The sequence below is a fragment of the Molossus molossus genome, unplaced genomic scaffold (genome assembly GCF_014108415.1).
Source record: "Molossus molossus isolate mMolMol1 unplaced genomic scaffold, mMolMol1.p scaffold_m16_p_31, whole genome shotgun sequence".
NCBI classification, from domain to species: Eukaryota; Metazoa; Chordata; class Mammalia; order Chiroptera; family Molossidae; genus Molossus; species Molossus molossus.
Window position 1 is genome coordinate 1414827 of NW_023425368.1, and position 12655 is coordinate 1427481.

The following is a 12655-nucleotide window of genomic DNA, read 5'->3' on the forward strand; positions in this document are numbered from 1 at the left end:
GAGGGCGGGGTGACTTGGCAGGACCCACACTGCCCTTCATTTAGGCAGCCTGCGCCCTGGATGCCTGGGCTCAGTGCCTGCTTGGCTGGTGACGGCTGGGGAGGGAAGAGAGACAGTGTCCTCTGTCCCCTGCCAGCAGCCCACTGGCTTTCCTAAGCTCACGTGACCTCACGGAGGCGTTGGTGAGCACCATCACCTGCCCGCACCTCTGCTTGTGGGCTGGGCAGGGCAGCGGGGCCCACCTGTCTCCAGCAGAGAGCTGCTGTTTACTCAGGGCTTGGCCAGCCTGCCACCCCTGGGCCGCTTTGTCAGTGCCCAAGGCTGACGGGCACTTGTCCGGCAGGTGCAGTGCAGGGGTCGGAGGGAAGACTTTCAGAGGATGCCCCTGCCCTCTGTGGTCCGTGGTGGCCGGGGCCAGACGGGATGACTGGGCAGCTCCAACAGCCACTTTCATTGTTTGAAGTTTGCTGTGGGGGTGGGGCGTGCAGGCATTTTTCTCTCTGCCGCCTCAGTTTGTGCTCAAGTCCTGGCCCCCAGACCCGGGTGTGCAGCCTGCCCCCTCCGCTCGATCCAGGGGCTCTCCGGTTGTCCTTGCGTTTCCATGGTCGCCTGGTGGCTGGGCTACAGCCTGGCCCCACAGGGTCTCTAGGCCTGCTGCCCAGCGGTCTCCCTGACTTCTGGGCCTGGTACGGGCGTGGTGTGAGTCTGCGAGGTGTGCCGGGCGAGCCCCCACGTCTGCATCGCTGTCTCGCCCAGCAGACCTGGCTGCTCAGACCCGGGGCCAAGGTGAGCTTGGGGGGCCTGGCAGCACCACCCCCTCACCTGACCACAGGCTGTGCCTCCTTGTGGGCGTGCGCTGGCTGGGCTGCGGGGAGGGGCGGGCGGGGGCTCCGTCTCTCTGAGCCCCCTGGCCGGGCTGCGGGGACAAGGCCCCCAGGGCCGCTCTTCCCTGCTGCCTGGGACAGCTGAGCTGCAGCCAGGTGTGGGGCCGGAGCAGAGGCCTCCGTGTGGCCTGAGCCGGTCTCCGTCCGGCCAGCTCCCTGTCCTGTGAACGGGGCGCCGAGGTGCGAGCGGGCAGACACCGGGAAGGCCGGCAGTGCCAGGGGAGGGCAGTTCTGTGGACGCGCACACTCCACTCCTGGGCGCGGTGCCCCTGCGCTGCGTCGCCCTGGGCAGCGGAGGCGGATGGGTGGGCAGGGTGCTGGGTTCCGGGTGCCGGTGCCTTCCCTGTCCTGTCCTGTCCTGTCCTGTCCTGTCCCCTTGCGCACTCAGGGCTCCCAGCCCAGTGAGTTCCGGGAGCAGGTGAAGGCTCCTTCCACCCAGCGTGGGACGCGCCAGGTTTGGGTCCCGTGGCCAGGCCCACACTGAGGCTGTTCTTGTGGTCACCCTGGTGGCAAGGCTTCAGTGGACCTGGCCCGCAGGGGTGGCCTGTCAGTCCCTGCGCCAGTGGCTCCAAAGTCAGCCGTCCCCACTGCTCAGACCCTTCCCCGTCGGTCTCCTTGGAGCACACCCCGAGAGCGCCTCCCCTGCGCCCCCTCTTATCTGTGGACAAGGATCTGAGGAGCAGCTGCAGAGGACCACAGGGCAGCCTTCACCTGAGCCGAGGCTGTCAGGGCGACAGCCGTGCCGAGGAAGGCTGTCCCCAGGGTTGTCTGGCAGCCGCGGGGAGCTCCCGGGAGACAGCTCTGCAGCAGGTCCGGGGAAGTCGGACGGACAGTGCCCAGTCCCCACACATCCCCGGGACTGCCACGGCTGCTGGGGTGCGGCCACAGACCAGGGGATGGCCTGCATTCCGACGTTCCTCCCTGGCCCTGGTGATGGTGAGGCGTGTGCCAGGCTGCGCACCAGGCGTGGAGCAAGCGCCGCAGCGGGGGTCAGCCGTGAGCAGAGCCTGGGAGGACAGGAGCCCACCTGGAGGAGGAGCAGGAGCGGGAGGGCCTGGGCTGGGGCGGTGGGGGAGGGAGGGCCGGGAGGAAGGAGCACAGCTGCCCAGCAGCTGCACACACCCCTGCGCACACTCACACCCTCACGCAGACTCACGCTCAGGCTGGACTCGGTCTGCTCGTGTCCCGTAGGGAGTTCACCTCTGTGCTCGTGGGCATGATGTTCTGTAGCTTTCTTGTCTGGTGGTGGCCTTGCCTCGGGCTCATTGGATGAGTTGGGTGGTGGCCCCTCTGCTCTCTGGGAGCTGGTGTCCATTCTTCATAGGGCTGGGGGGTCGCCCATGCGGCACCTGGGCCTAACGTGTCCTTGTGGACAAGTTCTGTAAGTTCAACTTTTTAATCCCTCCTTGTGTTGGTTTTGGTGACCTGTGTCTGTGCAGGAGTCTGCTGACCCTCATGCTCTGTTGGCATGAAGTGGTTCCTGGTCGGCCCTTGTCCCTCCTGTGTCTGGGGGTCTGGAGCTGTGTCTCCATGTCCGACTCTGGTGCATCTCCTCCTTTTCTGTCAGTCTGATTGATCAGTTTTCTTAAACTTTTCAAAAATAACTTTGTATTTAATTTTCCATTTCCTCTGTCATGAGTTTTTTAAAATGCGTTTTTATTGTTTTGTTTTGTTTTTAGAGAGAAAGAGAGAGAGAGAGAGAGAGAAACATCAACGTGAGAGGGGAACATCGATCAGCTGCCTCCTGCGTGCCCCGTGCTGGGGGTCAAACCCACAACCTGGGTATGTGTCCGGACTGGGAATCGAACCTGCAGTTTTGGGGCACAGGACCATGCTCCCACCGAGCCACCTGGCCGGGGCTTCTACACATGTTATGTTTTTGTTGCAACCTTTTCTTTGCGTTGTTTAATCTGCTGTTAAGTCTGTCCCTTAAAATCTCACTCCAGATACCTTCAGCTCTAGGGATGTGTTTGTATTTTTTGGGCTTTCTACATCTTTTGAGAACTGCCGTTGCATTCATTGTGCTCATCCTTTCTCTGAACCCCCAGCCCTCGAGCAGGGCCATCCATGTCTGCGGTCGAAGTCTCCGCTGCCTCTGCTTCCCCGGTCGTGTGCCACGCCCTTCTGCCGCCTCCTCCCCTGACGGGCGCTCCTCCCGTTAGCTGTGGCGGTGGCAGCGCTGTCGGAGGTCTGGGCTGGGTTGTCCTCCGCTGAGGAGCCTGTGGCTGTCCCAGCGGGCAGTTCATTTGCTGTTGGGTCAGCAGAAGCCTTGGGAGGCTCGGGGAAGCTTTGTCAGGGCCGGTCTAGAGCAGCCCCCCCCCCCCCCCCCCCCCGCTGCCGCGGCCCCGCTCCCCTGCACGGTGCTCTGGAGCCCTCAGGCTGCTGCCCTTGCAGCCTCCGGAAGGCCCCTGGAGCTCACAGCTCCTTGGCGTGCCGTGTGCCAGGCCCTGCAGGCCCTCAGCTGAGGGGTGGCAGAGGCTCAGGCGGCTCTGCCGAACTCCTGGGCTCTTTCTGCAGGCAGCCCTGTCCGGTCAGCGGCCCCCATGCGCCCTTCTGCAGCCCACGGCATCCTTGCCTCCGTGCCGACCTCCGGCAGGCAGCTGGCTGCTGCTCACCGTGCGCCCTTCCTGCCTGCGGCTGCCCGTGCCAACGTGTCGGCCAGCGGCTCAGCCAGGCACTTGGTATCTGTCGCCCAGTCTGCCGTTGGCGGTGGTGGCGGTCCAGGCCCGTGTCACTGGTGTGTTCCCCACGTGTCGGCTTTGAGCTTCTGTGGCCCGCCCGTCACCCGGGCTCACCTCTCCAGGTCCCGGCGGTCTCTCCTCTCCTCCCGTCTCTCTAGGTCACTGTCTGCGTGTTCCGACGCCTGGGGCAGGCTGCAGTCGAGCCAGGGAGAGACCAGAGGGAGCATTGGGAGGCACCGGCGTGCGGCCCGATCCGCACGCAGACGTCCGTGTCACCAGATTAAAGTGTGCAGGGCGTTTACATGCACACGCGTGTCCGTGCTGTCAGCTGAGAGGGCAGCGGCAGCATGTGTGCCTGGCGCGTCCTGGGCTCAGTGTGCCCCTAGGAGGGGCCGGGGGAAGTGTCTGGCTCTCGGCAGGGCAGCTGAGCCGGGGCACCTCCCAGTGCGCAGTCATTCCCGCGCCTCGGCTCCGTGGCCGTCCCACTGGCGCGGATCCTGCCCGCCGGGTGGCCATGGGGACGCTGCCCTGGTCCTCGCGGGCAGCCGGCGCCTGTTGTTGGCCTCCCAGGGCAGAGGCAGCCTTCCCATTGGCTGTGGAGCTGCCACCTGGTTGGAGGGGCCCTCAGTGGGCTGTGGCCTTGAGGGTGGTGGGCAGGGCTGAGGTGGGCGGGGATGTGAGCAGAGGAGCTTGGCAGACCCCTGGCCCTACCCCTTGCAAAGTGGGGCCTCCGCTGTGTGCTGACTGCGCCGTCTCTGTCCCTGTGGTCAGACCCAGTGTTCCAGCACTTCGTGCCCTCCTGTCCGCAGCCAGCCAGCCCTACAGAGAATGCCCCACAGGTGCTGGAGCCCCCGGAGATGCCCAGGGCTCTGCGCCCTTGGCTGCGGGGCAGCCTCTGCGCGGCCAGCGTGCGCGGTGTCCGGATGCCCCAGGCTGCCGGTCTTGTCTTTCCAAGGCTGTCTGCCTGGGGCATGCACAGGCCAGCTCCACCCTGCAGGTGGCAGCCTGTGTCCGCAGCCCCCTGGGTGCCCCAGGTTTCTTGTCTCACGGGGCTGGGATCAGGCACAGACTCCTGGGCAGACTGCGTGCTCTCAGAGGGGCTCTGCCAGCTGTGTCAGGCCTGGCCTCGAGGTGCCACCCAGCCGCGCCGATGGGTCCTTCCCTGGGGCTCTGCCCTCCCCACACAGCACCGCCTGCAAGGCGCCACTTTGAAAGTTGACTGAGACACGCCCTCCTCTAACCAGGCCGGCGGCCTTGGCCCTGAACGGAGCAGCGCTGTGCCTGCCAGGCCAGGCTCCTCCCCTGCTGTCCCATTGGCTGCTGGCGCCTGCTCCAGGCGGGCTGCTGGGAGGGAGGGAGCCGCATTGGTGCCGGGCTCCCACTCGCTCTGCACCTCTGCTCCCCAGCATGCTGGGCGCTCACGGCAGCCTCCCTGCAGACCGAGCTCTGCTCAGCCAGGCCCCCAAGACTGGACTCAGCTGCAAAATGGTGCTTCAGGCAGTTGGCAAAGTGCTCAGGTGAACAAAGGGGCACGGTGGGGGTCTTCCGCGTCCCCCAGGAGCTGGTGCGGCTGGGCAGAGGCTGTGAGCAGGACTGGGCAGGAACTTTGTTTGCAGGGAGGTTCCCCTGAACCCCTGCACTCCCTGCTGCTTAGGGAAGGGAGTGTGCCACCCAGGGAGGGGCCTGGCTGCCTCTGGGAGGGGAGAGGGCCCCACGGGTGAGTCCTGGACACGGCAGCCCAGCCCTGCCCCTGAGCCCACCGGACAGGCCCTGCACCTCAGGTCTGCCTGTCGTCTCCCTGCGGGTGGCCGGAGCCTGCGCAACAGTGGCCTGTGCGGGAACCGACCTAGGCACGGCCGGCTGATGCTGCAGGGCTTCCAACCAGAAGGGCCTTTGCTCCTTGGCACCTCTCCCTTCTCTGACCCGCTGCCATGGAGCCCAGTGCCCACACACTGGGCCGGCCACTCTGGCCCTCTGTGCGGTGGCGGTGGTGGTGGCGGTGGCGGTGCTGGGCGAGCACCAGCCGCGTGTGCCTGCGGCCCGGCCGCCCCCGTCTGAGGGTCTGTTAGCTCATCAGGTTCCCTCCAGCGGGGTCCTGGGGGTCCTGAGTGGAAAGTGAAAGTGTCTCTTGCTTTTCCGGGCCCTGGGGAGGGTCTAAGGCGAGGCGGGGCCCGAGGCGGTGCTCTCGATGACTAATGAGGCCCAGCGGGCTGTGTCTGTGCCTCCCTCTGCCTCTGGGCACCCTGGTCCCGCTCTTCTCTGCCGCAGGGTTTTTCCACACAGCAGGTCAGCTGGGTGCCCAGAGGGGCTCCCGATGAGTTACAGGTGGAAACCAGAGCCTGCCCGACAGCTTCCAGGCCTGTGCTCTCGTCCTGTCACGTGAGACTCGGAAACGGGGGCAAGGTGGCGGTCCTCCTCAAGTCATTGTTCAGATCAGGAAGGTGACCGTCGTGGACAGTGAAGGCCAGCATGTGTGCACGCCTGTGTGCGCGATGCACAGCGCTGAGCTGAAACAGGCCCCGCCGAGGGCCGAGGGCAGAACCCAGCCCCTGAGCTGTGGCTGGGACTGCGGAGGACCCGGCGAGCTCTGCGGGAGGCCGAGACCAGGCCATTCCCACGGGGCCTGGGGAGACTGCAGGAGCAGTGGCCGCCCAAGCCCGTGTCAGTGGAGGGGCTGGTTCCGCAGCTCGAGAGTGAGTGAGGGACCCGTGATCCAGCACAGCTCGGGGTCAGCATGCTGGCTGCTCCTGACCTGCCTTCCTCTGGGTCGTGCAGGCCGTCTGCTCCCAGTGGGACATGCTTGTGAAAGCCGCTTTGTGTGGGTGCGGCCAGCCCAGTGCAGGGCAGTCAGATCGAGAGCAGCAGTCTGGCCAGTAGTAGCCTGTGGGGGTCTGACAGGGACCGATGGTCCTGGGGCATCTTCCCAAGCTTTGGGCCGGCGAGGGGTGCAGTGGCCACGGCCAGTCGGGACCTGGAGGCAGGCTAGGCCGGGACCCTCACGTCAGAGGACAGTCGGGACTTGGAGGCAGGCTAGGCCGGGACCTCACGTCAGAGGACGGTCGGGACCTGGAGGCAGGCTAGGCCGGGACCTCACGTCAGAGGACGGTCGGGACCTGGAGGCAGGCTAGGCCGGGACCTCACGTCAGAGGACGGTCGGGACCTGGAGGCAGGCTAGGCCGGGACCTCACGTCAGAGGACGGTCGGGACCTGGAGGCAGGCTAGGCCGGGACCTCACGTCAGAGGACGGTCGGGACCTGGAGGCAGGCTAGGCCGGGACCTCACGTCAGAGGACGGTCGGGACTTGGAGGCAGGCTAGGCCGGGACCCTCACGTCAGAGGACAGTCGGGACTTGGAGGCAGGCTAGGCCGGGACCTCACGTCAGAGGACGGTCGGGACCTGGAGGCAGGCTAGGCCGGGACCTCACGTCAGAGGACGGTCGGGACCTGGAGGCAGGCTAGGCCGGGACCTCACGTCAGAGGACAGTCGGGACCTGGAGGCAGGCTAGGCCGGGACCTCACGTCAGAGGACAGTTTCAGGCCCTGCGTCAAACTCGGGTTCGGGTTGGTGGCGAGCCTCAGGTCCAGCCCTGGGGATGAGCTGTGTGTGGGAAGTGGGGACCCAGTGCCAGTGGCCCCTGCACATCCGTGCCTGGCCATCGGGGTGACAGCTGGCCCACTGCCTCGGCCTTGGCGGGAGGCCGGGAGGAGCCTGGCTGTGCTGCCACCTGGGAGCAGGGGCCGTGCAGAGGCTCGGGCCGCTCTCGCGCCACCTTCCTCCCTGCCCCCCCTCCACCCCCAGGCAGTTCTCGCTCAGGCCAAGGCCTAGGACCTGGGCTTTTGAGCCTGTGACCCTGGCCTGAAGCAGCCTGGAGTGAGGTGAGGTGGCATAGACTCGGGGTGGTGCCCTGCGGGTCCCGTCTTCTCAGTCCCCCGCCCTCTCTGTGGAGCGGTGTCTGTGGGGCCTCCCGCAGTCGTGAGCACGGAGTCCACGGCTCACTGCCCACAGGTTCCTAGGACCTGCTCCCTGACCCCAGACTCTCTCCTCCCCGCCCCATGTCCTGTGAGGCCCTCTGCAGACAGGCCACCTCTGCCCTCCCTGCTTCCAGATCTGCCCGCGCCCTCTCCTGGCGATGGCCCGAGCTTTCCCAGCACCTGTGTGGGATCGAGTGAGGGGGGGCACCCAGCGACACACAGTGGGCTGAGGGGGCCCTTAGGGAAAGGGCTGCACCTGCTCTGTGCCCGCGCCCAGTATGAGATTTCAAAGCAGGGTGGGATCAGGCCAGCCGGGTGCCTGGAGCCACAGTCCATGGGCTCTGTGCTCCTTCAGCCCCTGCCCACCACGGTGCTCGGTGCCAGAGGGCGGGGATCTGCAGTGTGGCCGTCTTCCCGCCGCGGAGGAGCCGGACTCCTTCCTTGTAGCTGATGGTGAGCAGCGCCCACGACACCTCTGTGCGGGCGCAGCAGGCCTCACTCAGCACGGATGGGCACCCCGAGCGGCGCAGGGCCTTCCTGTGAGGCTGGGCCCTGCCTGGGTAGGCTTGTGGGCAGGAAGCGGGCAGGCAGGTGGGACGCCCCACCATGCGGCCACTGCTGCCGGGCACCCACGGGCGAGTGCTCCTCATGGGTCACCAGGTGACACGGCTCCTCCGTGGCCGCTCGCCGTGCCACCCCTGTGGCATCAGACCCGCCAGGCCCGCGAGCGGCCGGCCCAGCCGTGGGGTCGGCAGTTGCACTGAGCACAGGAGGACGTCGGAGCACCTGGCCCCGGGGAGCGTCCTGCAGAGTCCCTCCTGCCTGGCTGAAGGCAGCGGTGACTTTCTCTCAGGGTGGAACGTCGCTCAGGAGCAGAGACGCAGGTCAGGAGAAGGGCTGTGGGCAGGGGACGTCATAGCCTGCCCGCCCACCCCACTCCAAGTGACATCTCGGGGTGTCAGCAGAGCCCCTGGATGCCCTCCATCCATCCTGGGGCCTGGTCTCCTCTGTGTGCTCTAACCAGGGGTGGGCCTTCCTGTCCGGGCCTGGGGCTTCGAGTTGTGTCCTAGCTGCCCCTGGGGACCCAAAGTGCTCACTGTGTGCGGCACCCATGCCTGTGCTCCAGCTCAGCCCACCGGCAGGGTCGGGACCCCGGGGTCAGGGTCTGCCCCGCCCGTCCTGAGAACACGGGCCCTGCCTGGCACTGGCCACTCCCAGCACTGCCCCCAGAGGCCCAGCACACGTCGCCTTTTAAGGCAAAGATCTCCTGTGAGAAGTCGAAGGGAAAACATTTCTCTGGCATTAAGGGAACATTTTTCCTTCCTGTTTCCTCTTAAATAAACCACCAGCAACTTTTCAAAACAGAACAAAAAGGGCAGGGTCAGGGAGCTGCAGAGACCTTTCACCCCCCCCCCCCATGTGGGCCGCACCAGGGCTGCGGGAGAGGGCCGAAGAGCCTTCAGGACAGCAGTGTGCAGCTCGGCCAGTGCTGCGTTCTTACTGGGGCAGTGGGGTCAGCAACAGAGGCCACAAGGGAGCAGGTCTGAGGGTCCCGGGAGCGGGCTGCTGCGGAAGCCAGCGCCCCGACCACGGCCCTCCTGGGTTGCAGGAGGTGGGGCTGAGGATGGCAGTCAGGGGACCCGTGGCCACCCCAGCGGTCTGCCCAGGCTCCAGAATGTGACAGACACAGCGACCTGTGTCAGGTTCAGCCTGGGCTGGGGTCTCCAGCCGAGACCCTGGGGCCTGGCTGTGCAGCCGTCCTTCCTGGGGACGGGCCATCTCCTTGGCTGCGGGGACAGTGGCCCCTCAGGGTGCTGGTCTGTGGTGTTCAGCTACTGACGTTCACTGTTCCAATGGAACAGAGGCATTTTAGAGATATGTGCTCACTCGTGTGAAAATGGCCACACAAGACTGTTCTGTGTTAAATGATAGCACATTCTTGTGGGAAAGAACTATTTTCCTAAGCAAGAAAAACCTCAGTGAGAACTGGCCACTTCTGCGGATTTGTGGTGTCTGGCTGGCCCCTCCTCCTCCCTGGAGCCCTGCGCTGTCACTCGGGGAGGGCACAGGCCGAGGACAGGTGTGCCACCGCGAGCCTGCAGCGTGACGGCAGAGCCGAGCATTGGCAGCCAGCAGGCGTCGATGAGGGGCCGTCGGGACAGTGTGCAGGGTGCCCACCTGCTTGTGAGCCTGTCCAGGGCTCAGGTGAGCGGCGCGTTCCTGTGCCCTGCTTGTGGGTCCTGCCCTGGGAGCCTAGGCCCTAGGCTCAGGCCAGGCTGGCTGCCGGGCCGCGGCGTCACACAGGGGTGAGCTGAGTTCCAGGCTGGGCCCCACGACATCAGGCGGCCAGCTCGTCTCTTTGCCCCCTCTTCCCTACGGTGGCAGGATGGCTGTGCCGGCCAGATGAAGGCACAGCACGCGGTGCCCAGTGGGAGCAGACTGTCCCAGGCACCTCCTGGAGACCTCCTCGGGGTCCCGCTGGGCTGGCGGGGCGGCCCTTGTCTCCTGGGCCGGCAGGGGGATCCACGCCTGCCCTGCCCTGCGGTGACTGCTCCCTTCTCCCGCAGGAAGTCCAAAGCGAAGCCCAACGGGAAGAAGCCGGCAGCGGAGGAGAAGAAGGCGTACCTGGAGCCCGAGCACGCCAAGTCCAGGATCACCGACTGCGAGTTCAAGGAGCTGGTGGCGCTGCCCCGGGAGATCGACCTCAATGAGTGGCTGGCCAGCAACAGTGCGTGGGGACGGCAGTGGGCGGGGGCCTGGGGCCACAGTTGGCAGGGAGGCAGGGAAGGCAGCCACCCTCCAGGTCCTCGGGGACCCCAGAGCTCCGTCCGGAGAGGCTGTGTGCCCACGAGGCCCGGCTGTCGCTCCCCCAGCTGGCCCACCGCGCTGCAGCACGCAGTGGGGGCTCGTGCCGGTGGGAACTGGCTGCTCTGTGGACGGGGTGGGCTGGAGTGACCGGCTCCAGTCAGTGCCCAGGTGGCGGGCTGTGTGGCCCTCACTGGGATGGGATGTTTGTCCACCGTTTGTGCAGGGACTTGGTCTCGATGGCGCTGCCCCGCTGCCCAGGCGTGTGTCTGTCTGTCTGGTGGGGACCGGTGGCCGCCCTTGAGGCCGGTGCTCCACGCCAGGGCCGCGGTCTCGGTCTGTGGGAAGTGCCAGCTGCCCCGCCCCAGTGGAGCCCTGCCTGGCAGCGCCCGGGCCGAGGGCAGCGCTCACGCCCACTCTCCTCCCGCAGCCACCACGTTCTTCCACCACGTCAACCTGCAGTACAGCACCGTCTCGGAGTTCTGCACGGGGGAGGCCTGCCAGACCATGGCCGTGTGCAACACGTGAGTCCCCACCCGGCCCTCCCCTGCGCAGAGGGCTCCCCGCCTCCTCAGGGCCCTGCTTTGCGGGAGGGAGGCCCCGGCGGGCCAGGTGCTGCGCTCTCCTCCAGAAGCGTATGCATGCCCCTGCCAGCTCCGCCCAGCTCCTGGGTGTGTGGTCGGAGAGCCTCGCAGTGAGGGATTGGGGCAGCAGTGAGGGATTGGGGCAGCAGTGAGGGATTGGGCACGTGCCCACAGGAGGCTGGGCCGAGGAGGAGGCCAGGAGCCTGTCGGCCGTCCCTGTGCTCACAGACCTGCTGGCCAGCTCCCTAGGCCCCAGCTCAGGCGGGTCACGAGGGAGCAGGTGCCCACCACAGTGCTCGTGCTTGTCCCCTGGGGAGGAGCCAGGGTGGCCGAGGTGTCCCAGGTGTCCCCAGCTGGCCACCGGGAGGCCCAGCCAAGGACGGGGCAGGCAGAGTGACACCAAGTGGGAAGAGCAGCCCCGCAAAGCACGCGTGCGGCTGGCGCCGGGGGTGGGGCGGCGCTTCAGGCTGCGTGTGCAGCAGACTCAGGAGGGTGCTCGCCGCTCTGCACCTGGCCAGGCGGCGTCCAGGTTGCCCGGCCTCACCCACGGCCCCGACACATCCCTTCGTCACACGTGTTTGCCCAGAGGCCCCGTGGAAGAGCCCGGGCTCGGTGTCAGGCTGCCCGGCCGGGTGTGGGCTCTGCTCGTGCAGCTGGGAGCCCGGGACCTGCGCCTTCTGCTGCCGTCCCTCCCGTGACCTGCTTCACGGGCGCTCAGGGCTACCGCACTGCATACGCGGCGTCTCCTCGGGTCATTGGAGTTCGAGGGACGGAAACTCACTTGTCATTTAGAGAGAGGGCTGCTTGTCTGAGGCCGTCGCCACCCTGCCGGTGTCCCAGCCGGAGCGGGGAGGGTGTGCTGAGAACATCGTCGGCCAGGGCGCAGGCAGGAATCACCAGATGATGCACAAATAAGTGGGCACCAAAAGTCAGTGTCTCTTTCTTTCTCCCTTGCTCTAAAATCCAATAAATAAAATGAAACTCTGCTATTTCCATTGGCTCCCAAATAGCAGGCCACCCAGGTGTGAGCCTGGGGAAGGACTTGGCACAGGTGAGCGCCCTGGGGCGCCGCCGCCGAGGAGGTGAGGGCGCCGTGCTCTGGAGCCCGAGCCCTGTAGGCTGTGCAGCCGCAGACAGGAGCCCAGCCACGCTGAGAAGGAACCCTAGCGGAGCGGTCCTGCCCGTGTGCGCGACCTGTGCAGCCACGGTCCAGGTGCTGTGGTGCACTGGGGAACAGACGGCCCTCAGGACGGGCAGAAGCAGCCGTGGACCCACAGACGAGGCCTCGATGTTGGACGGACACAGGAGAGTCCGCGGAGAGGAGGCAGCCTTTCCAGCCAGCACTGCTGGAGAAGAGGCCGTCTGTGCAGGCAGGAGCCCGAAGCCCGAGAGCCTCCGCGTGCGCTGCAGTGGGCTCCGCCTCCGTGGGGAGCGGCCGGCCTGCGGGAGGAGACGGGCCATTCCTGACAGCGCAGCGCAGCGCGGGACTTCACGGCACTCAGGACGGTGCTCAGAAGGAGTCACTGCAGACTCACACTTGAGGGAGGACCAGCTCCCAGAGTGAGGGAGGGTCCCAGACCCCGTTAGCAGGGAGGCGGACCGGTCACAGACGGGCAGAGGACTCGGACAGGTCACTGGGGACAAGGGCAGAGGAGCCCTGCAGGCTCCGCGCCGTGAGCGGGGAGAGAAGTGGGCACGTGCTGGATGCTGTCGGGACGCCGGCCGGGCGC

The 12655-nt window shown here is 66.5% G+C and overlaps 1 protein-coding gene across 2 annotated transcripts in view; it reads left to right on the top strand.

Moving 5' to 3' along the window:
- Positions 1-12655, top strand: part of MOB2 (MOB kinase activator 2) — a 30671-nt gene that overhangs the window by 15655 nt on the left and 2361 nt on the right. The window contains exons 1-3 of one of the 2 annotated variants that reach the window (XM_036281149.1): positions 4967-5082; positions 10104-10264; positions 10772-10865. In XM_036281149.1, coding sequence (XP_036137042.1) covers positions 4973-5082; positions 10104-10264; positions 10772-10865 — 365 coding nt within the window. In that variant the 5' untranslated portion in view covers positions 4967-4972. Of the gene's footprint in view, positions 1-4966; positions 5083-10103; positions 10265-10771; positions 10866-12655 lie in introns of those variants that run through there. The other variant, XM_036281150.1, reaches the window with a different exon arrangement.